The sequence below is a fragment of the Ochotona princeps genome, chromosome 2 (genome assembly GCF_030435755.1).
Source record: "Ochotona princeps isolate mOchPri1 chromosome 2, mOchPri1.hap1, whole genome shotgun sequence".
Classification (NCBI taxonomy): domain Eukaryota; kingdom Metazoa; phylum Chordata; class Mammalia; order Lagomorpha; family Ochotonidae; genus Ochotona; species Ochotona princeps.
In genome coordinates, this window is record NC_080833.1 from 55,767,659 (window position 1) to 55,784,222 (window position 16,564).

Consider the following 16,564-nt stretch of genomic DNA (forward strand, 5'->3'; position numbering starts at 1 on the left):
ACTGTTTCCATTTAAAGATATAAATTTTTAAAAAGGTGAGAAACTGTCAGTGTTTTAGGGATCTTAATATATTAAGGGATTCTTCAAAGTATCATACCCAGTTTGTCTATTAAAAAATTTAACTTCATTCAAATGCCCACTGGCCAATCCTTACAATTCATCTACAATACAACTTTCCCAATATAAAAACACGTGACAATAAATGGGCTCCTATTTGTTCACTTTTATGCTTTTAAGTGAGCATGAAAATAAATCTTTATTTCATTTTTACCCACCAAATAAGAGAAAGTTAGGTTCACAGTTTTAGCTCTTGACAAAGTTAACTAAGAGGCAAATTTACATCCATCAGACACAACTAATGGACCAACTTTTACCAAGCTTAGCATAGCTTGAAAGCTTGCAACATATCAGATATTGCTATGTATTCCCTAGTGACAATTCCTGACAGAGGAGTTTTCAGTAGCAGTTATCTGAAACTGTTGTTGATTTATGGTTTATAAACATGTCACATGTTTGGAAATGGTTTAGATACCTGAAGTCTAAACACACTGATCCAGAAGTGTCTTATGTTGCAATTTCAAGAGGGATCAATACTTGCCTCTGAGTAGCAGGCATGTTTGTAAATATAAAACTATGTTAGGCATTAGCACCAGTGCAGAACGTGTTCAACATCGTAAGATCCAAAACACCAGCACGAATGTATCCATCGTTAAAAACAAGTACCTCCTTCCTAAGATGCCAAACTACTAAGTAAACAAGTAGACTCAAATACCAATCAACAACTATTATCTGGTACCAGTTTCAGACTATGTGAGAACAGAACCAATCAGCTGAATGGCAGATGTTTTAGATTAAATCTCCATATTATCAGAGAAGTACAAAAACCATTGAAATATCTGTGCCAACACTTAATACCTTAAATGTGGCAGAATATTTTGAAGCTCCTAAAAACTTGTTCTTTATTCTAGCCACAATTTAGTGATACTCCCTTTCTAGGAAAAACTACTTACCTAACTTCCTAATGGAACAGGGAAAACTACCACTTTTGTGGAACATTCATCCATCAACTGAAGACCAATAACAATTTAGGAAATTGAGAAACATTAAGATTTCTGGGTTATACTTCATGGATGGTGCTGCTGCTCCAACCTTATAAAGTAAAACTGTCTGCTTTCCAGATTCCAAAAATTAAAATACTCGCCCATTTGACTAAAGTAGCCAGTGCCCTTTGGTTTCTTCATAACAAGGAAAGGCTGAAGGGTTAGTGATTATGGATTATTTTGATTTGGGAACTTTCACACACACACACACACACACACAAATCATACCAAGTGGCCAGACACTTATAGAACAATTTAAATATCAGCCAACTCAACTTATTCCACTTACCCTGGTAAGGGGAAGGAAGGAAGAGCCCACACCCATAGAACTACTTCACTTGACAGGATGTTTCTAGCAATAAGAAGTATCTTAACATGACTATCACAGAGTGTCTAGTTTGGTTTTTGAAACGGGAAAGTCACATGTTTTTTATAAGTAATTATACTTTAAATTGTGAATTAGGTATAATTTGAACCTAATGAACCATGCAAGAGCAAGGGTTAAATAAACCAATGTGCTTTGAATTTGTTCAAGTACTGGTATTTCTGTATATAAAGATACAGCATATATAACAGCCATCATGAGACGTGAAAAAAGATTTTCCCCCCAAAATGAGAATATTAAAACTAAGTTAAAATACATAAAGTAGTTAGTATTCCACACAGCATAAAATTTGACAAACCAAAGTTTACATGTCCCAGTTGACCATGTGTGAAAACGCAAAGCAGGTATTAAAACCAATATTATGTCCAATATTTAAAACCAGTTTGTAATTGAGGGAACATCTAAATCCTTAATTAAAAAACACAAATGAAGTGAAAGCTTTAAACTGGTACACACTGTTCACACCTATATTTCAAGTTTGGAAATGCATATTTGCAAGCAGCAATACAAAAGTATTCGTGAAGAATGCATAATCTCTGAAAATTATGAAAACATCCCTGCTACCAATACATTTCTAAATACAAAACTGACTACCATATTTGTTACTTCTGTGTAGCGAGAGAAGTTCATTTTCAAAACAGATAAAATTCAGTCTTTAGGTGTGAATGGTATGAATGACAGTCTTTTTTTGTTTGTTTGTTTGTGTTTTAAATTTCTTAGTTGTTTGGGATCCTTAAGCATGCAAAAGCTTTGAACAGGAGGGTCCACAGAGGAACCAGGGCTGTCACGGCATCCAGTTAAGCCAGAGCTGGAAATGCCTCTGGGTCATCCACATCAGGAGCAGAAGCACTTGACTGGAAAAAAAAAAAAAAAATCATTAACCAGGCTCTCAGATCATGAAAACATTGCCAATGCCTACATTTACATACCAAACTGAATTCTCCGGTAATAAGCAGAAGCTGTCTTAGATTTGCTAATAAATCACACATGGAGATTTACATGGGATACATATATCTGCAGTTTGATTTTCTTACAATTTTTCTATTTGATAAACAAGAACAGCATTAATGTGAAAGCATAGGCAACCAATTAACTATTTAGGCAGCATTCACACTATAAAGAGATTCAACTGCTACTGGACACACAAAACTGACCCCAAAAAAATGTACTGAAGAGGGACATACAAAACCGATGTCAAAGGAAGAATCAATACTGTATCATTAACAATTCAATACATAATAGGAAGTTAGCACTATAATCAAATATAGGTAAGACTGAATCAAGCAGACCTGCGTCCAAATTTATCAGGTATTGACAATTCAAGAGGATTTTCCAAGCTGAACCATAAAAAAAAAATTGCTTAAGCTAGAGTTAATGGAAAGTTAATACTTTGGCTTAGACAAGGTCACTGAAAGCAGACTCTAGCAGCAGATGAAGCGAGTTCAACTTAATCAAGTACTAGAGCATCTACCAAAAGTATTTTATTGGTAACTATTCTTTAGGTGCTCAAAAGGATAAATGCAGTTACCAGGGCTGGACATTACACATAATGTCCACATGTAACAAAACCTACAATTCTACAAATACGGAATTTTTGAATGTTTGCTAATTTTTTAAATAAAAAAGAACTTGCATTGAGCAAGTAGAAGGCGCTGAGATACATTTAGGAAAAGACTAAACAAAATCCCAGCTAGCATACAAGTCTACTAAGAAATCAAGAATAAAAAATATCAGTAATTATGTCACAAAATGAATTACAAAAAAGACTCAAGAGTATATTAGGCTGAGACATTAAAAGCGGAAAAGAATGCTTCAAGTAAAAGGAACAGACTGGTATCCAGGCAGATCTTACAAAGGCAGAGTTAATGTGACTTCCTCTGCAAATGGGGATCTCAACATAGTAATAAGAATCTACATCCCTAGTACAGCACCACGGAGTAAGAATCATAAAGCGTAGCAATAACTCATTTAAGTGTTAAAATTATAATCTAAAATGAAATTTCTAGAGGGCATGGATCTTTTCTACTTTTTACATCCTCAAAACAAATCAACCAGTGATTCACCAAAAAAGGTCTCTAGAATCGTTTAGAAAAAGAAGTCTTAAAAACTACCTTGTCAGTCCTGCTGCCACGATTTGGACGTCCACCGCGCCCACGTCCACCTCGCCCTCCCCTGCCACCACGTCCTGGGCGGCCTAGGTCTCCAAAGTTGATCTCCAGCTGAGATGTTATATCATTTGCTGGCTTCCGGAAATGATGGTCCATAACCGAGTCTTCAGCATGAGCCTAGAATGTCAAGTGAAGGCCACTGGTTAATAAATAGGGAATGATGCAAAATTTGTAAATACTCACTTGCAAGTGCTGGCATCCCTTATACAAGAGAAGCCTGTCCCTACTGCTCCACTTCCCATCCAGCTTCCTGCTTGTGGCCTGGGAAAGCAGTCGAGGATGGCCGAAGGCCTTGGGACCCTGCACCCACATAGAAGACCCGGAGGAGGTTCCTGGTTCCAGGCTCCTCATTGGCTCAGTTCTGGCTGTTGTGGCCACTTGGCAAGTGGACCAGCAGATGGAAGATCTTTCTGTCTCTGTTTTGCAAGTCTGACTTCCCAATAAAAATAAGTAAATCTTACAAAAAAAAAAAATCTGGTCTTAAGGAAATCCAGATAAAAAATACTCAAGTTATATTAAGTTCTACCTCCACCTTATCTGGAGAGCTTCAAAGTGAAACTTAAATTCAGAAGTCTGAAAACATTCTAGTTTCATAACCAACTGCACAACTTAGCATCTTCAAACTGTTCTAGTAATAAAAATTGCCTTGAACATGGCAGTCTCCACTCCTCCCGAGGGAATTGCCAAGGCCTCCCTAGCAGCTGCCAGGACCCACCAATAACAATAAGTGCTATACATACTTCATGTTACTATATACAGGGCACCTCAGTGTCTGACAGAGAGTGCATTCAGCATGCACAGGTTAGCCAAAGGAATGATTCACATCACAGAGGGAACAAAGCAGGAGAGCATGAGATTTACTCAAGCTCCTGATTATGAATTTAAGCTTCATTGCAATTTAAACTTTCCGTAGTATGATAGTTCTTATATTTTCCATTTAGCATTTTTAAGTTTTTTGACTACAGGTGATGTAAACTATAGAAATCAAAACAATGGATGAGAAAAACACCATCATTGTGAGAGTTCAGTGTACAAAATCAGGATACCTAGCCTAAGTTCTATGAAACATACCAATCAAGAGACTTCCGGGCACTGTGAACATTATGGTGCAGTGCAGTAAGCTGCTGCTTGGGACACTCATATCCCTGCCACTTCACATCCTGGCCACCGTGCCTCTGACTCGGCTCTCTGCTAATGCCCCCGGGAAAGCAGAGAATGAGGACTCAAGTACTTGGGACCCTTCTATGCACATGGGAGACCCAAAGGAAGGTCCTGGTTCCCAGCTTTGGCCAGGACCGGTTCTGGCTGTTGCAGCATTAAAGATGGAATCCGTAATCCTGTCGTTCAAATAATTTTTTGTACATTGAATCATTAAAGAGGCCCCTTATACTTTTGGTTTAACCATCTAAAAATGACATTGATACAACCTAACAACGTCCCTTTAAAGATTCAGCTAAGATGGGACTGGCACTGTGGTGTAATGGGTAAAACAGTCCCCAATTCCAAAAAATATTCAATTTGGCAAGACTTAGAAATTATAACCACAGCTTTAGAAAGAATTAGTATTTTGTTAAAACACTACCTATGATATTCCACTGAATGGTTTTTAAAGACACTTCCATTTTCAATGCATTTACAGATTAAAGGCGTAAATAAATGTATTGCTAAAGTGTATATTTTATATTCCTTTAGAAAAAAGTCTCAAATGATCCTACATAGTTTACAGAACATGTAGTCTTTAAAATGTCTACTAAAAATACATACTGTTAATTCAATTTTCAGCTTTTTGAGTTGCATCTAAATACTTTCAAATACTACTACAAAACTTAATTTTACCTCTTCACTCTTTGATTTATGAAGAACAAATCCTTTCTTCCATTGCCCATCTGCACCTTCGTTTGGTTTTCGGATATTAAATTCCACTTTTGCCCGGTCTTTATTCTGAATTGCCTTCCACTCATCCAAAGTCATTTCTTTTGGACCCTCTTCCTTTACCTCTTCCACTTCATTTTCCCTGTGAAAAGACACTTAAGTTTACACCTGATAAAGGGCTTATAAGATTTACATAGTATTTCCAATTTATAATTAATCTTGGTTGATTGATGTTTACATAACCATTACTGAAGGATGGGATTTTCACCGCCCTGTTTATAACTTAATATCTTAACATAATAGAAACCAAGAATTCCATACTTGTTAATTAATCAAAGTATAGGCAACTTGAGAATAATTTTTCCTAAACTTAAGTAAATTACTATCAGTACATAATCTTAAATTGGCTTTACCAATTCTGCAACATACATTTAAGGCAGTTTTACAGAGGAGAGAAACAGGTTCCATTCACTGGTTTACTCCTCAAATGGACACACAGCCAGAGTCCAGCAGAGGCCAGGAGCTTCTTCCGGGTCTCCCAGAAGAGGTAGGTGCAGGGTGCTAAGGCCTTGGGTCGTCCTCTGCTGCTTTCCAAGACCACAAGCAGCAAGTTGGATGGGAAGTGGAGTAGCCGGGACAGGCTAGCACTCACATGGGATACCAGCAGTTGGAGGTGGAACATTAGCCAGTTAAGCCATGTTTGTCGTCAGGACTGAGATTCGGGGGAAGGGGTAAGAGATCTTCCATCACTCACCAAATAAATGTTTTGCAAAAGCCAGGGCCAGGGGAGCCTCTAACACAGGAGGCTACTAACTCGGTTTTGGATCTCTTGTGTGGGTATGACAAGGGCCCAACTACCTGGGCCACTTTTGGCCGTCTTCCTAGGCATATTTAGAAAGGATAGGGATTTAAGTGAAGCAGGAACACGAAGTAGCACACACATCGGATGCTCGCGTCACAATCAGTGCTTAACTAGCTGTGCCACAACACCAGCCCCAAACTTCAATTCATTTCCATCAGCTTTCTTAAACATACTGGCTTAAATATTTAACACCAAAATCAGTTGTTTACAAATAAAATTCTCAAGTCACTATTCAATATTATCCCTTATTCTTTCCACAGAATAACACATGGGCCTAGGAATCCATTATTTCCATCTAATTTCAATATCCAACTTTCACCAGTTACCTGCTATTTTGGGAGCCTGCTTCCAAACCAAGTGATTTGGCTAGCCCTAGTTACTCAAAGAGCTCTTTCAGAGCCACCTTCTATTGTTTGACAATTTTTACCTCAAAACTTCCTAGAGTAATGAATGGGTTAGGTGTCAAGGCACAGCATGTTAAACCACCACTCAGGGAATCGACATCTCACCCAAGTACGGGTTCAATTCCCAGCTAGTCCCCTTCTGACCTAGCTTCCTTGCAGTGCATCCTGGGAAGGATGCACATAACAGTTCAAATGTTTGGACCCCTGCCATTCATTTGGGAGACCCAGATGCAATTCCAGGGTTCAAGCTTCAGCCTGGTTAAGCCTTGGAGAGCAGGGAAACTTTTTAAAGAACATCCTTTCCACACAGACACAACTACTACTAAAGCAGGGAACCTACAGATAAATCCATGTATTTATAGCCAACTGATTTTAAATGTACCAAGATCCTACTTCATACAGAAAGAACAGCCTTCTAATAAATGCTGTGGGGAAAACTGGGTATCCGTATTCAGAATAAAATTCCATTCTCATCTCTCACCACACACACAAAATCAATTTAAAAGAGATCAGACTTAAATGTTAAGACCTGTAAAGTCAACTAGAATAAAACAGGAAGCATTTCAGAACACTGATCTGGGAAATGGTATTTTGGATATTACAATGAAAACAATGGCAAAAGCAAAAACTAAGAAATAGGATTACATCAAAATGGAACGCTTGTGCACACAAAGCCAACAGTCAACAGTGAAGACTGGGAGAGGCCAGCAACCCATCTGCGTACTTGGTTCTGGATTCCTGTATTACACTATTCCACTTCTAGTCCAGCCCTGCAGTGATGTGCCACGGGAAAGCCCAACTCCCTGGCCCCTTCTTCCACACCAACTTGAGAGATCCATCTGTGGCTCCTGGCTCTGCCCTGCCCTATCAGTGGCCTGTGATTATCTGGGGAATGAACCACCTGGTGGAAGATCCCTTTCGCCCATCCCTACCCAATTCTGACTTTTTTAAGATTTTTTTTTTTTAATTTGAAAGGCAGATTTACAGAGAGTAGGAAAGAAATCTTCCGTTGGCTGAGGTTTACTCTAATGGCCACAATGGCTGGAGCTGGGCTGATCTGAAGCCAGGAGCTTTTTCCAGATCTCGCATGTAGGTGCAGGGTCCCAAGGCTTTGGGCTACCCTCTGCTACTTTTCCAGGCCACAAGTGGGTGGTGGAACAGCCAGGACACAAGTAGACATCCCATATAGCCAACTCAGTCATTGTGCTCCTCCCCCTGCCAACTTTCAAAGAAATAAAACATATAAATGAGAAATACTGGTGAACTACCCAACTGATAAGGAATTAATTAACATCCAGAATATAAGAAACTCAAAACAGCAGCAAACCAAAACAAAACCAGTAATTTCATGAAAAATGCTTAACAACAATAAATGTAAATCAAAAACCATGAGACATCATCTAATCCCAGTCAGAATATCTACCAGCTATGGAAAAAAATACAAATACTGATGAGAATCCACAAAATGGGGAATTCACACAAAGTATCGGGAATACCAATTAGTGTGTAGGTTCCTCTTAAGCTCCAAGGTTCACCAATGCCAGTACTCAGCATGTATCAAAAGTCAGTATACTTTAGAGCCATACCCTCTTGTCTGCTGCTGCACACTACCCCCAACAGGCAAGTTATGGAATTATTATATTCCCATCAACAAATGAATGGAACAAGAAAGCGTGGTTTAAAATCAACAAAACATTCAACCAGGGAGGTCACTGCTGTGGAGTATATCAGGCTAAGCCAGTGCCTGTGGTGTTACCATCCCACATGAACACCAACTTGAGTCCCACCGGCTCCACTTCCCTCAGTTCCCTGCTCAAGGCCGGGAAAGACAATGGAGGAAGATCCGGAGGAAGTTCCAGGCTCCTAACTCCAGAATTGCTCAGTTCTGGGTGTTGTGGTCATTTGTGGGGTAAACCAGGGCATAAAGGATCTGAGTAGTTCCACCTTTCAAATACATAATTTAAAAAAAAGGGACAGAAAAATATTCTCATTCTGACTTAGATGTGAAAGCTAAAAAAAAAAAAAAAAAGCTGATCTCACAGAAGTGGAGAAGAACAGTGGTTTCCAGAGGCCGAGGGACGACAGAGAACGGCTGGCCAACAGGTACAGAAGGAGTAATTTCCAACGTTCCACTAGGGTTGACAAAATTGTATTTACAAATATACAACACAAAGAAATAATGTGCTGGATATGCCAATCACCCCAGTCTGATTATTACGTGAAATATGATAGCATCCCACAAGTGTGTCAAACATAAAAAGCCTAGAACAAGATCACTACCCCAAATAATCTATACATATATCTGAGACCTTGAATCAATGTTTAAGACTGACAAGTAACTTCTGCCTAGGTGGACGAAAACCACAGTAAAGTATTTAAGTGATCCCTATCAGCTTAAGTTGAAACTTTATAAAACAAATACGCCTACTTTGGAAAAATAAAAACTTTATTAAAGCCATCTGCCTAACTAAAAAAGTGGTTAAGTTAGTGAGCAAGTCACACATTTTGATCTTTGGGTTCCTGATAACATTTTCTCAGGTAATGTTATGTTCCAAATTCTAATGTCAATGGAGGAAAACAGATAAAACTAATTTCTTGTTCTGTCTCCTATCCTATCTCGTGTCAACTACACGTGGCTACTGACTGGCTAGAAATGTGTGTGCATTTTAAATATCACCTGTCAAGTCAGGGACGCATGGCACCCCAAACAATCTTAAAAGTAGAACATGTATAACTGTCAAAGTTCTCTATGCTAGAAATTGTAACAACTTGGTCATAATTTTTTAGAATCCTCTAGTTATTTTCCAGTTCCCACCAATTTGATATCAGTTCAAAAGGTAATCGGATCAAGTACATGTCATCTTATTTCCCATTCTCTACTACAGCTAACAGGTTTTACTCTACTACACATAATCCTTAACTTTTTATATGCATGACAATGGTCAAATGACCAAATAAGTAACTACATCAGAATGTTCCTTTTTTATTTTTTAATTAGTTATGTAAATTATTAATCCATATCCTCCTAAATAGTATTTGAGTTCCTTAAATATTCTGGCGTAACTGGTCAAAACTCTACCAAATCTGCCAGCTGTCTTCCTAGTAGCAACCCAAGCCAGTTCCACAGTTGCAGCATTACTAGCACACGCTAAGCCACTTACTTATTTTCAGTGTCTGCCACTGGGTGTTCTTCACCTTCAGGTGTTTCCTCAGTCACATTTGATTGATCCAAATCACTGCAATTATAAGATATTTGTTTCTGAATGTATTTGGGGGACTCTCTAAGGAAAGAAAGAAAAAGAAAAGCATCTAGGTCCATTTACATGTAGCCAAAGAGTTCTTCGTACCAAAGACTTACAAGTTTAAGAACCAAAATGCTAGTAACTGGGAAAGGACTATTAGACACAAAAAAACCAAGAACCACTAATATAATCTCCATGTAAAATTCCAGGAAAAGCTGTAATGTACTGAATAATCAGTCATTTTGATGCACCATAGCCCATTTACATCCCTTAAGACATTATCTTTTAGTACAGTATTTTGTCACAGGAACCAAATTTAATAAATGTTTAACTAAGCCTCTAAAATGCTAAATTTTAAAAACTGCAAACAATCGGAATACCAACGTGAGTTCATCTTTGACGGTTCCCCAGTTGTGAGATCCGCTCCCTCCACGTTTGTCCTCGTGTTTCAGACCACTGTAATGGGAAAAAGAACTAACAAAACTGAGTTAACATAATACTCTTTAGTTCTAGAAAGTCAAATTTTATTTATGAAATAAATGCATTAAAATGTAAACATAAAAAAAACCAATATAAGACTTACGATCTATCACTTCCACTATGCCTATCAAATTCACGTTTGCCACGAGAATCAAATCCGTCTCCTCGGCCCATTCCACGTCCACGGCCTCCTCGACCTCTTCCAAGACCACCACGGCCTCGAATAGGTCGATCAATTATAGGCCTACAATACAAGTTAAAAAATTAAGGACTTTGTAGCTTCCAGAAAAACAAGAAAATTCATTCATTCAAACGTTCAAAAACACATTTACTGGCTGCGCCCGGCGGCATGGCCTAGCGGCTAAAGTCCTTGCCTTGAATGTGCTGGGTTCCCATATGGGCCCCGGTTTGTATCCTGGCAGCTCCACTTCACATCCAGCTCCCTGCTTGTGGCCTGAGAGGATAGTCAAGGACGGCCCAAAGCCTTGGGACCCTGCAGCCGCGTGGGAGACCTGGAAGAGGTTCCTGGTTCCCGGCTTCGGATCGGCGAAGCATCGGCTGTTGCAGTCACTTGGGGAGTGAATCACCAGATGGAGGATCTTCCTCTCTGTCTCTCCTCCTCTCTATATTTGACTTTGTAATAAAAATAAATAAATTAAAAAAAAAAACATATTTACTGGCTCCTACCAACAGTCAAACACTTGTTTTGGGAAATTCTATTTCTAACAGAAAAAGGAAATCTGAACTAGGAGGGTTTCATGCCCCAAGAACATTGCTTTTGGAATCCCCACAAGGGCAGGAAATCTTACTGCCAAAGACTTGTGTGTTTGTATTATCACCTGTGGGCCTCACAAAATTATCCATTTAGGTATTAATATTCGCCCGGTACAGACCAACTGAATTTCAAGTCTCATCTGCAGTTGCACTGGCAGGGTCAGTCCAAGTGATTTCTTATGCTTTCCTAGGCCCATGTGTTAGATATTCTCCAACCCTGCTCCAAACTATCACTACTAGTCCACAAATATTTTCATTATTTATATTAAAATCAAGTAAAACTATTATTTACCAATATACTTTAAAAAATCAAATAACCACATCAAGCCTGCATATTTAGTAACTTGTTTTGCTATAAAGCATCATCACTTTCCTTTGGGGGGCGGAGGCAAAGCAAAGAAACTGGTCAGCAACTCAACTGAAGTGTTTCGTTACACAGATCTCAGTTTGAAATGCCTAAGAAAACCCAGTAAATGTCATCAGCCCTACTGTTGCCCAGCACGATGCCCAATTCACAACTTTGTGTTAATATCAACTATGAACTGACAAAGTCAGTGAAGATTTTCTAAAAACAGAAATCTTACCGATCAACTGAAAACTCGCCTCCTTCACCCTTTTCTTCAAGTGGCTTTTCAAATCTTCGTTCACGAGGTGGTCGCCTTTCTGGTCTTCTATCAATTATTTTCCCTTCACCCTGAAGTTGTTGATCAGGTCGTCTTCCTACACGTCTTATTCCTGGAAAGTTAAATAACCCACAAAAGCAAACTGTTTCTGACATACAAAAGGTTCAGCTCTCAACTGTCCAAATGAAAATGTGGTACTACCTTTACAGAACTAGTACCTCCAGTAGGAAACAGGAAGCCACACACTAACTATTCCCAAGGCCTGACAAAGTCCTGGAGCGAAATTCTTAGACTAGTGTGTTGTCAGTTTCTGCTCAGCTTCCCAAAGGATGGCCCTACACTGAAGCAGTCTAATTGCCATGAAATCATTTGGAGAGTCATTCTTGCTTTAGTTTTCAAGATATCAGTCTCTCTATAAAGAAACTGTAGACAAGCATACATTTTGGCTCTAGAGTATCAAAGAAAATAATACAAATAGCTACTCATAAATAACCAGATGAGCACTTACTGAAAGAAAATTATGACTGTATTATTTTATTTTACATAATCTGCAGAAAAACTTGAATAAAAACACTCCTAATTCTATGAAATTACAGTGTGAAAGGAAAACAGCAAAAATTTAAAACATGTTTCACAATGTAAAATAGCCATTTAACCAGAAAAGCATTAACTTCTACTGCATAATCATCAATACTTAGTAACTGAAAGCATACACACACACCTGCATTCACACCCAACTAGAAAAAATTACTATGTAACCATTAGGAAACTCATTTACTATACATCAATATGAATGCAGGAAAGATTGTAAAAAAATCAATTTTTATATTTACTCTTACAAATATCTTTGTTTTCAAATCTTGAAAAAACACATACGCACACAAAAGCAGTATCTAAAATAGGAAATAATGGCACTAATAATTAAATTAGTGATTTCTCCCTTTACTGTTTTTTTTTTTTTTTTTCCTATTGCTGCCGGTTGTCCACAAAGGCAACCAACAGGAATTACTGGTGCTCTCAGGAGAAACAGATTGATGTTAAATTCAGGACTCAAATTTCAGGAATTTGGAAATTCCCAAATCATAATTTCTCAGTTAAAAGGCAGCTAACAAATTGGTTTCATAAGCATCTGAGAAAGTAGTTTTACAAGATCAATAGTTATTTCTGTCAAGTTCTTTCTAAGAAAGTGGGACATCAGGACACACCCAATCAGTTCAGCAGCCTGTAACTAAAGTCAAATTATCAATTTGATTAATAAAATGTGCAGGTCCATTCCCTGTAAACTCAGGACAGACCACAAATATCAGATCTTACACTGAGGCTCTTAAATACATTTCATCAGAGGCATAGCACATCAGGGTGGGGCTGTAGAGCCAATCCTTTTGATATCCAAGCCAAACACACCCAACTAACAATGAATGACTTGCTTCCCCACCCAATTCCAGACTTGCAAAATCTTATAAGTTCACTAAACTCATCTAATCAAATAACTGATCTTTTAAAATGCAAGTTTCTTTTGCTATATTTACATGCCTGCAATCCTATCAACTGCACTAGATGCCAGGTTATTACAATACTACAAAAAAAAGTCATCTCCACCCCCAGGGAACTGCTGTATCAGTTCTCAAGTTTTTAAACCACCAGACCCACACTGCACATCTACCTAGTCAAAGAATGTCTAGCACCGTGTCAGAACCAATTATCAACCGCCCAGATCAAACAGGTGTCACAACTTGCCACAGTGAAGGGTCAGGGACTCCGGAGCGGCTGCCCCAAAGCCCCATGCAATCCTGGGCCTAGGCTGCGACACAGGAAGGAAAAACAAACTGAAAGTAACAGTCTCACCCACGTTCCGATACCTGGACCCCTCCCACCCTAATCAGTGGTCCACGTGAGCCATGTGCCTACAGCCTCCTCAGATCTAAGCACCATTAAAAATAAAGCAAAAACAAAAAAGCCAAGGACCTTGCTAACAGACCTACCAGTACTTAAAGAGCACTGACCCAGCAGGTGGCAGGATCTCAAAAGCATTTTAATCTCCGCTTGTGTTTATAACACGTGCTTCATGCAACTTCAGGTTAGAAATGCTGAGATAACACACAGGGAAAATGCTGTTGGCTCATAAGAAGTCGTCTCCTTGAGGAAAACCCATCTCTGAATGGCAAACTAGGTCCACGTTACAAATTTATGAAATAATTCCCTAAGATGTATCTTGCAAGGCTAATTTCCAGTTAGGACCTCACTTCATAAAGGAGCTTCATGGTCAAACATCTAAGGCATTTAAACCATTCAACAGTGAAAACACATCTACCTGGTACATTGCAGACTTTCGGCTTTAATTTCGCTTTCTTTCCTCTACCACTTTTCTTTGGATCAATATGACCAAGGTAAGCTCAAGCATAACTTAATTACACAAATCTTTGTTAGAGAAACTGATGCACACATGTTGATAACTGAACTACGTTTTTCTGTAAACTTAGTTTTCACTTAAGGATTGTTTCAATATATCAAACCGGTTTTAGGTGCTTCATGCTAAGCTTCACAGAAGCTACCAAAAAAACCTTTCACAGTAAGTTATTTTGATTTTTTAAAAATTAAAATTGAATGCTACAGATGCAGCTGCATGCTAATGAGGTATCTCCTTTCCGAAGCACGTGGCAGGGAGGCAGAATTTTAACTCTGTATAAAGGCAACTTTCTCAAGATTTCACACACTTTCTTAACCCTACGTTTTAATTTTTCATCCATAAGCAGCATTAACTGAGGACCCTAAAGTCAAGAACCTCCTGCGCCGATCCACAGTGCAGTGAGAGCGCTTCCTGGCCGCCAGGGAGATGCCGACCACGCCGCACGCTCAGGCGGTGAAAACCTGCACTTTTGCAACCTGCCGCGGCTCACGCTGACAGCCTCTGCACTCCCTGCAGCCACGAGGCCGGGGCCCAGGCCCGGGCTCCCAAATTACCCAGCACGGTGAGCCGGGGGACCCCGGGACTTCCTGCTATCACCACTGCCTTCATGCAAAATTCCCGCGTCTGCTGGACAGTCGGCGGCCACGCTCCTCTCCGGCCCCACACCTCATTTCACTCCTACAAGTTACACCACGATTCTCGGTGGAAGGGGTCGGGACGACAATAAAGCCCACGTGGCTCCCCCCGAAAACAGCGGCTTATGCCACAGGAGCCAAGCTCCGACACAGCCTCCTGCCCAGGCACCGCTCACGTGCAAGCTCCGAGCGCAGGGTGGTCCGCGCCATCGTGGGACAAGATGGCAGGGCAGGGCTGCTCAGGGGGGCACAGCACCAGCAAGGTGCACGCGCTCCTCCTCCCCGGAGTCCCGGGAGCTCCAGCAAGCGACCCGCCGCCCCGCACCGCGACCCGTGCGGGCGCTCTCCCGCCAAGGACTCGGGCGGGAAGAGCCTCCCAGCCCCGGGCGCGCTCCTGCCCGGCTCCACCACGGCGGCAGCAGCTCAGCCCGACCTCGCTCCCTCCGCTCGGAGGGCCCAGGGCGGGAACGGTGCAGGAGGAGCCTTGAACTTGGGGCCACCACGCTCCCGGCACCTTCCCCGAGCCCGGCTTCGGGTCGCGCGAGCAAAATGGGCGGCCAAAGTCTCCCGCGAACCCCTGGAGCTTCCGAAGCAAAGTGGCAGCCCCAGGTCTCCACGCTCCTCTCCCTCCATCCCCGTTTCTCCTTCACCTTCGCACCCCGGCTTTACCTTCTTTCTTGAGCGCCACGGGCGGCTGCGTCTCCTCTTTCTTGTCAGCCACGCCAACATTGGGAGGCAGCGGGTTTTTGCGGTCTTTCTGGGACTCTTTACGCAGCTGTTTGCCTGCCGCGTTGGAGTTGGTCTGGGCCGCGGCCTGAGCTGCGCTCTTGGCCCCCGGGCCCCCAACGCCGCCCCCGCCGGCTTCTTTTTTCTTGTTCTCTGCTGCCTTCAGCACCTCGAAAGGGTCCGATTCGTCGTCAAATAACTGGTCGAATCGGTTGGTGACCACGCAGCCGAAGCCTTCCTGTAGGTGCCCAGGCATGATGGTGGCTCGGCGGCGCGTTCCTCCACGGATTGCAGCGGGCCGCGCCGAGCCAGGAGCGCCTGCTTCAGCTCTTCCCACAAGATGGCCGGGCCGAGAGAGGGGGGCCGTCTTCTCTTCCGGCGCTAGGGACACATCCGGGAGCGGTGAACGCCGCACGGCACCATGGGAACTGTAGGCCAGGGTTGCTTCTCCTTAGGTGGCTCCCTGCGCCGGGACTACAGTCCCCAGAATGCCTCTCGCCTCAACTCTTCGCGCGCGCCCAGGAGGCGGGACCTCACTGAAAGGAGTGAAGCGTGCGATCCCAAGGAGGGGGAAGCGTGGTGGTGGGCGGAGTCCGGCCACCTGCTCCTGGCACCCTTAAACTCACCCGGGTCTAAAGCCACCCTGAAAACGGGGAAACGTGCGGCTAAGCTGCTCGTGAAAGTGAACTCTTTTTGGTCTCACACACCCTGCCTCCGATCAGGGCTAACTTTCCCCACGTCTCGGAGAGGGTCAAGGTGACTCCCAGACCTCCTAACTGGAGACTCAAACTTCCGGGGGGGAGCTGTTGTGGACCGGCCAAGTTGGGCTTGGATGGGCTGGGCTGGTGTCTCCCCTGTTCCCTAGGTCCGTCTTGCTGGAGTCGCC

The 16,564-nt window shown here is 41.6% G+C and overlaps 1 protein-coding gene across 4 annotated transcripts; it reads right to left on the reverse strand.

Annotated features, from left to right (window-relative positions):
• Positions 1–213: 213 nt before the first annotated feature.
• Positions 214–16,049, reverse strand: SERBP1 (SERPINE1 mRNA binding protein 1). Of its 4 annotated transcripts, none has more exons than XM_004588756.2 (8): positions 15,622–16,049; positions 11,872–12,022; positions 10,617–10,757; positions 10,418–10,489; positions 9,953–10,027; positions 5,490–5,667; positions 3,597–3,770; positions 214–2,339 (listed from the first exon to the last, which is right to left on the reverse strand). In XM_004588756.2, the coding sequence occupies exons 1-8, from the start codon at positions 15,932–15,934 to the stop codon at positions 2,283–2,285; spliced, it is 1,161 nt and encodes a 386-aa protein (XP_004588813.1). In that variant the 5' UTR covers positions 15,935–16,049; the 3' UTR covers positions 214–2,282. The 4 variants fall into 4 exon arrangements, with proteins under 4 accessions (XP_004588813.1, XP_004588811.1, XP_004588812.1 ...); XM_004588754.3 differs by having other exon boundaries at positions 9,953–10,072; XM_004588755.3 differs by having other exon boundaries at positions 10,418–10,507.
• Between the last annotated feature and the right edge of the window lie 515 nt (positions 16,050–16,564).

Coding starts and splice junctions, on each gene's coding strand:
- SERBP1 (XM_004588753.3), bottom strand. CDS start 15,934: ATGCCTGGGCACCTACAGGAAGGCTTCGGCTGCGTGGTCACCAACCGA. Junction 12,023..15,621: donor CGTGGCGCTCAAGAAAGAAG/GTAAAGCCGGGG, acceptor TTAACTTTCCAG/GAATAAGACGTGTAGGAAGA. Junction 10,508..10,616: donor CATAGTGGAAGTGATAGATC/GTAAGTCTTATA, acceptor CAGTTTTGTTAG/TTCTTTTTCCCATTACAGTG.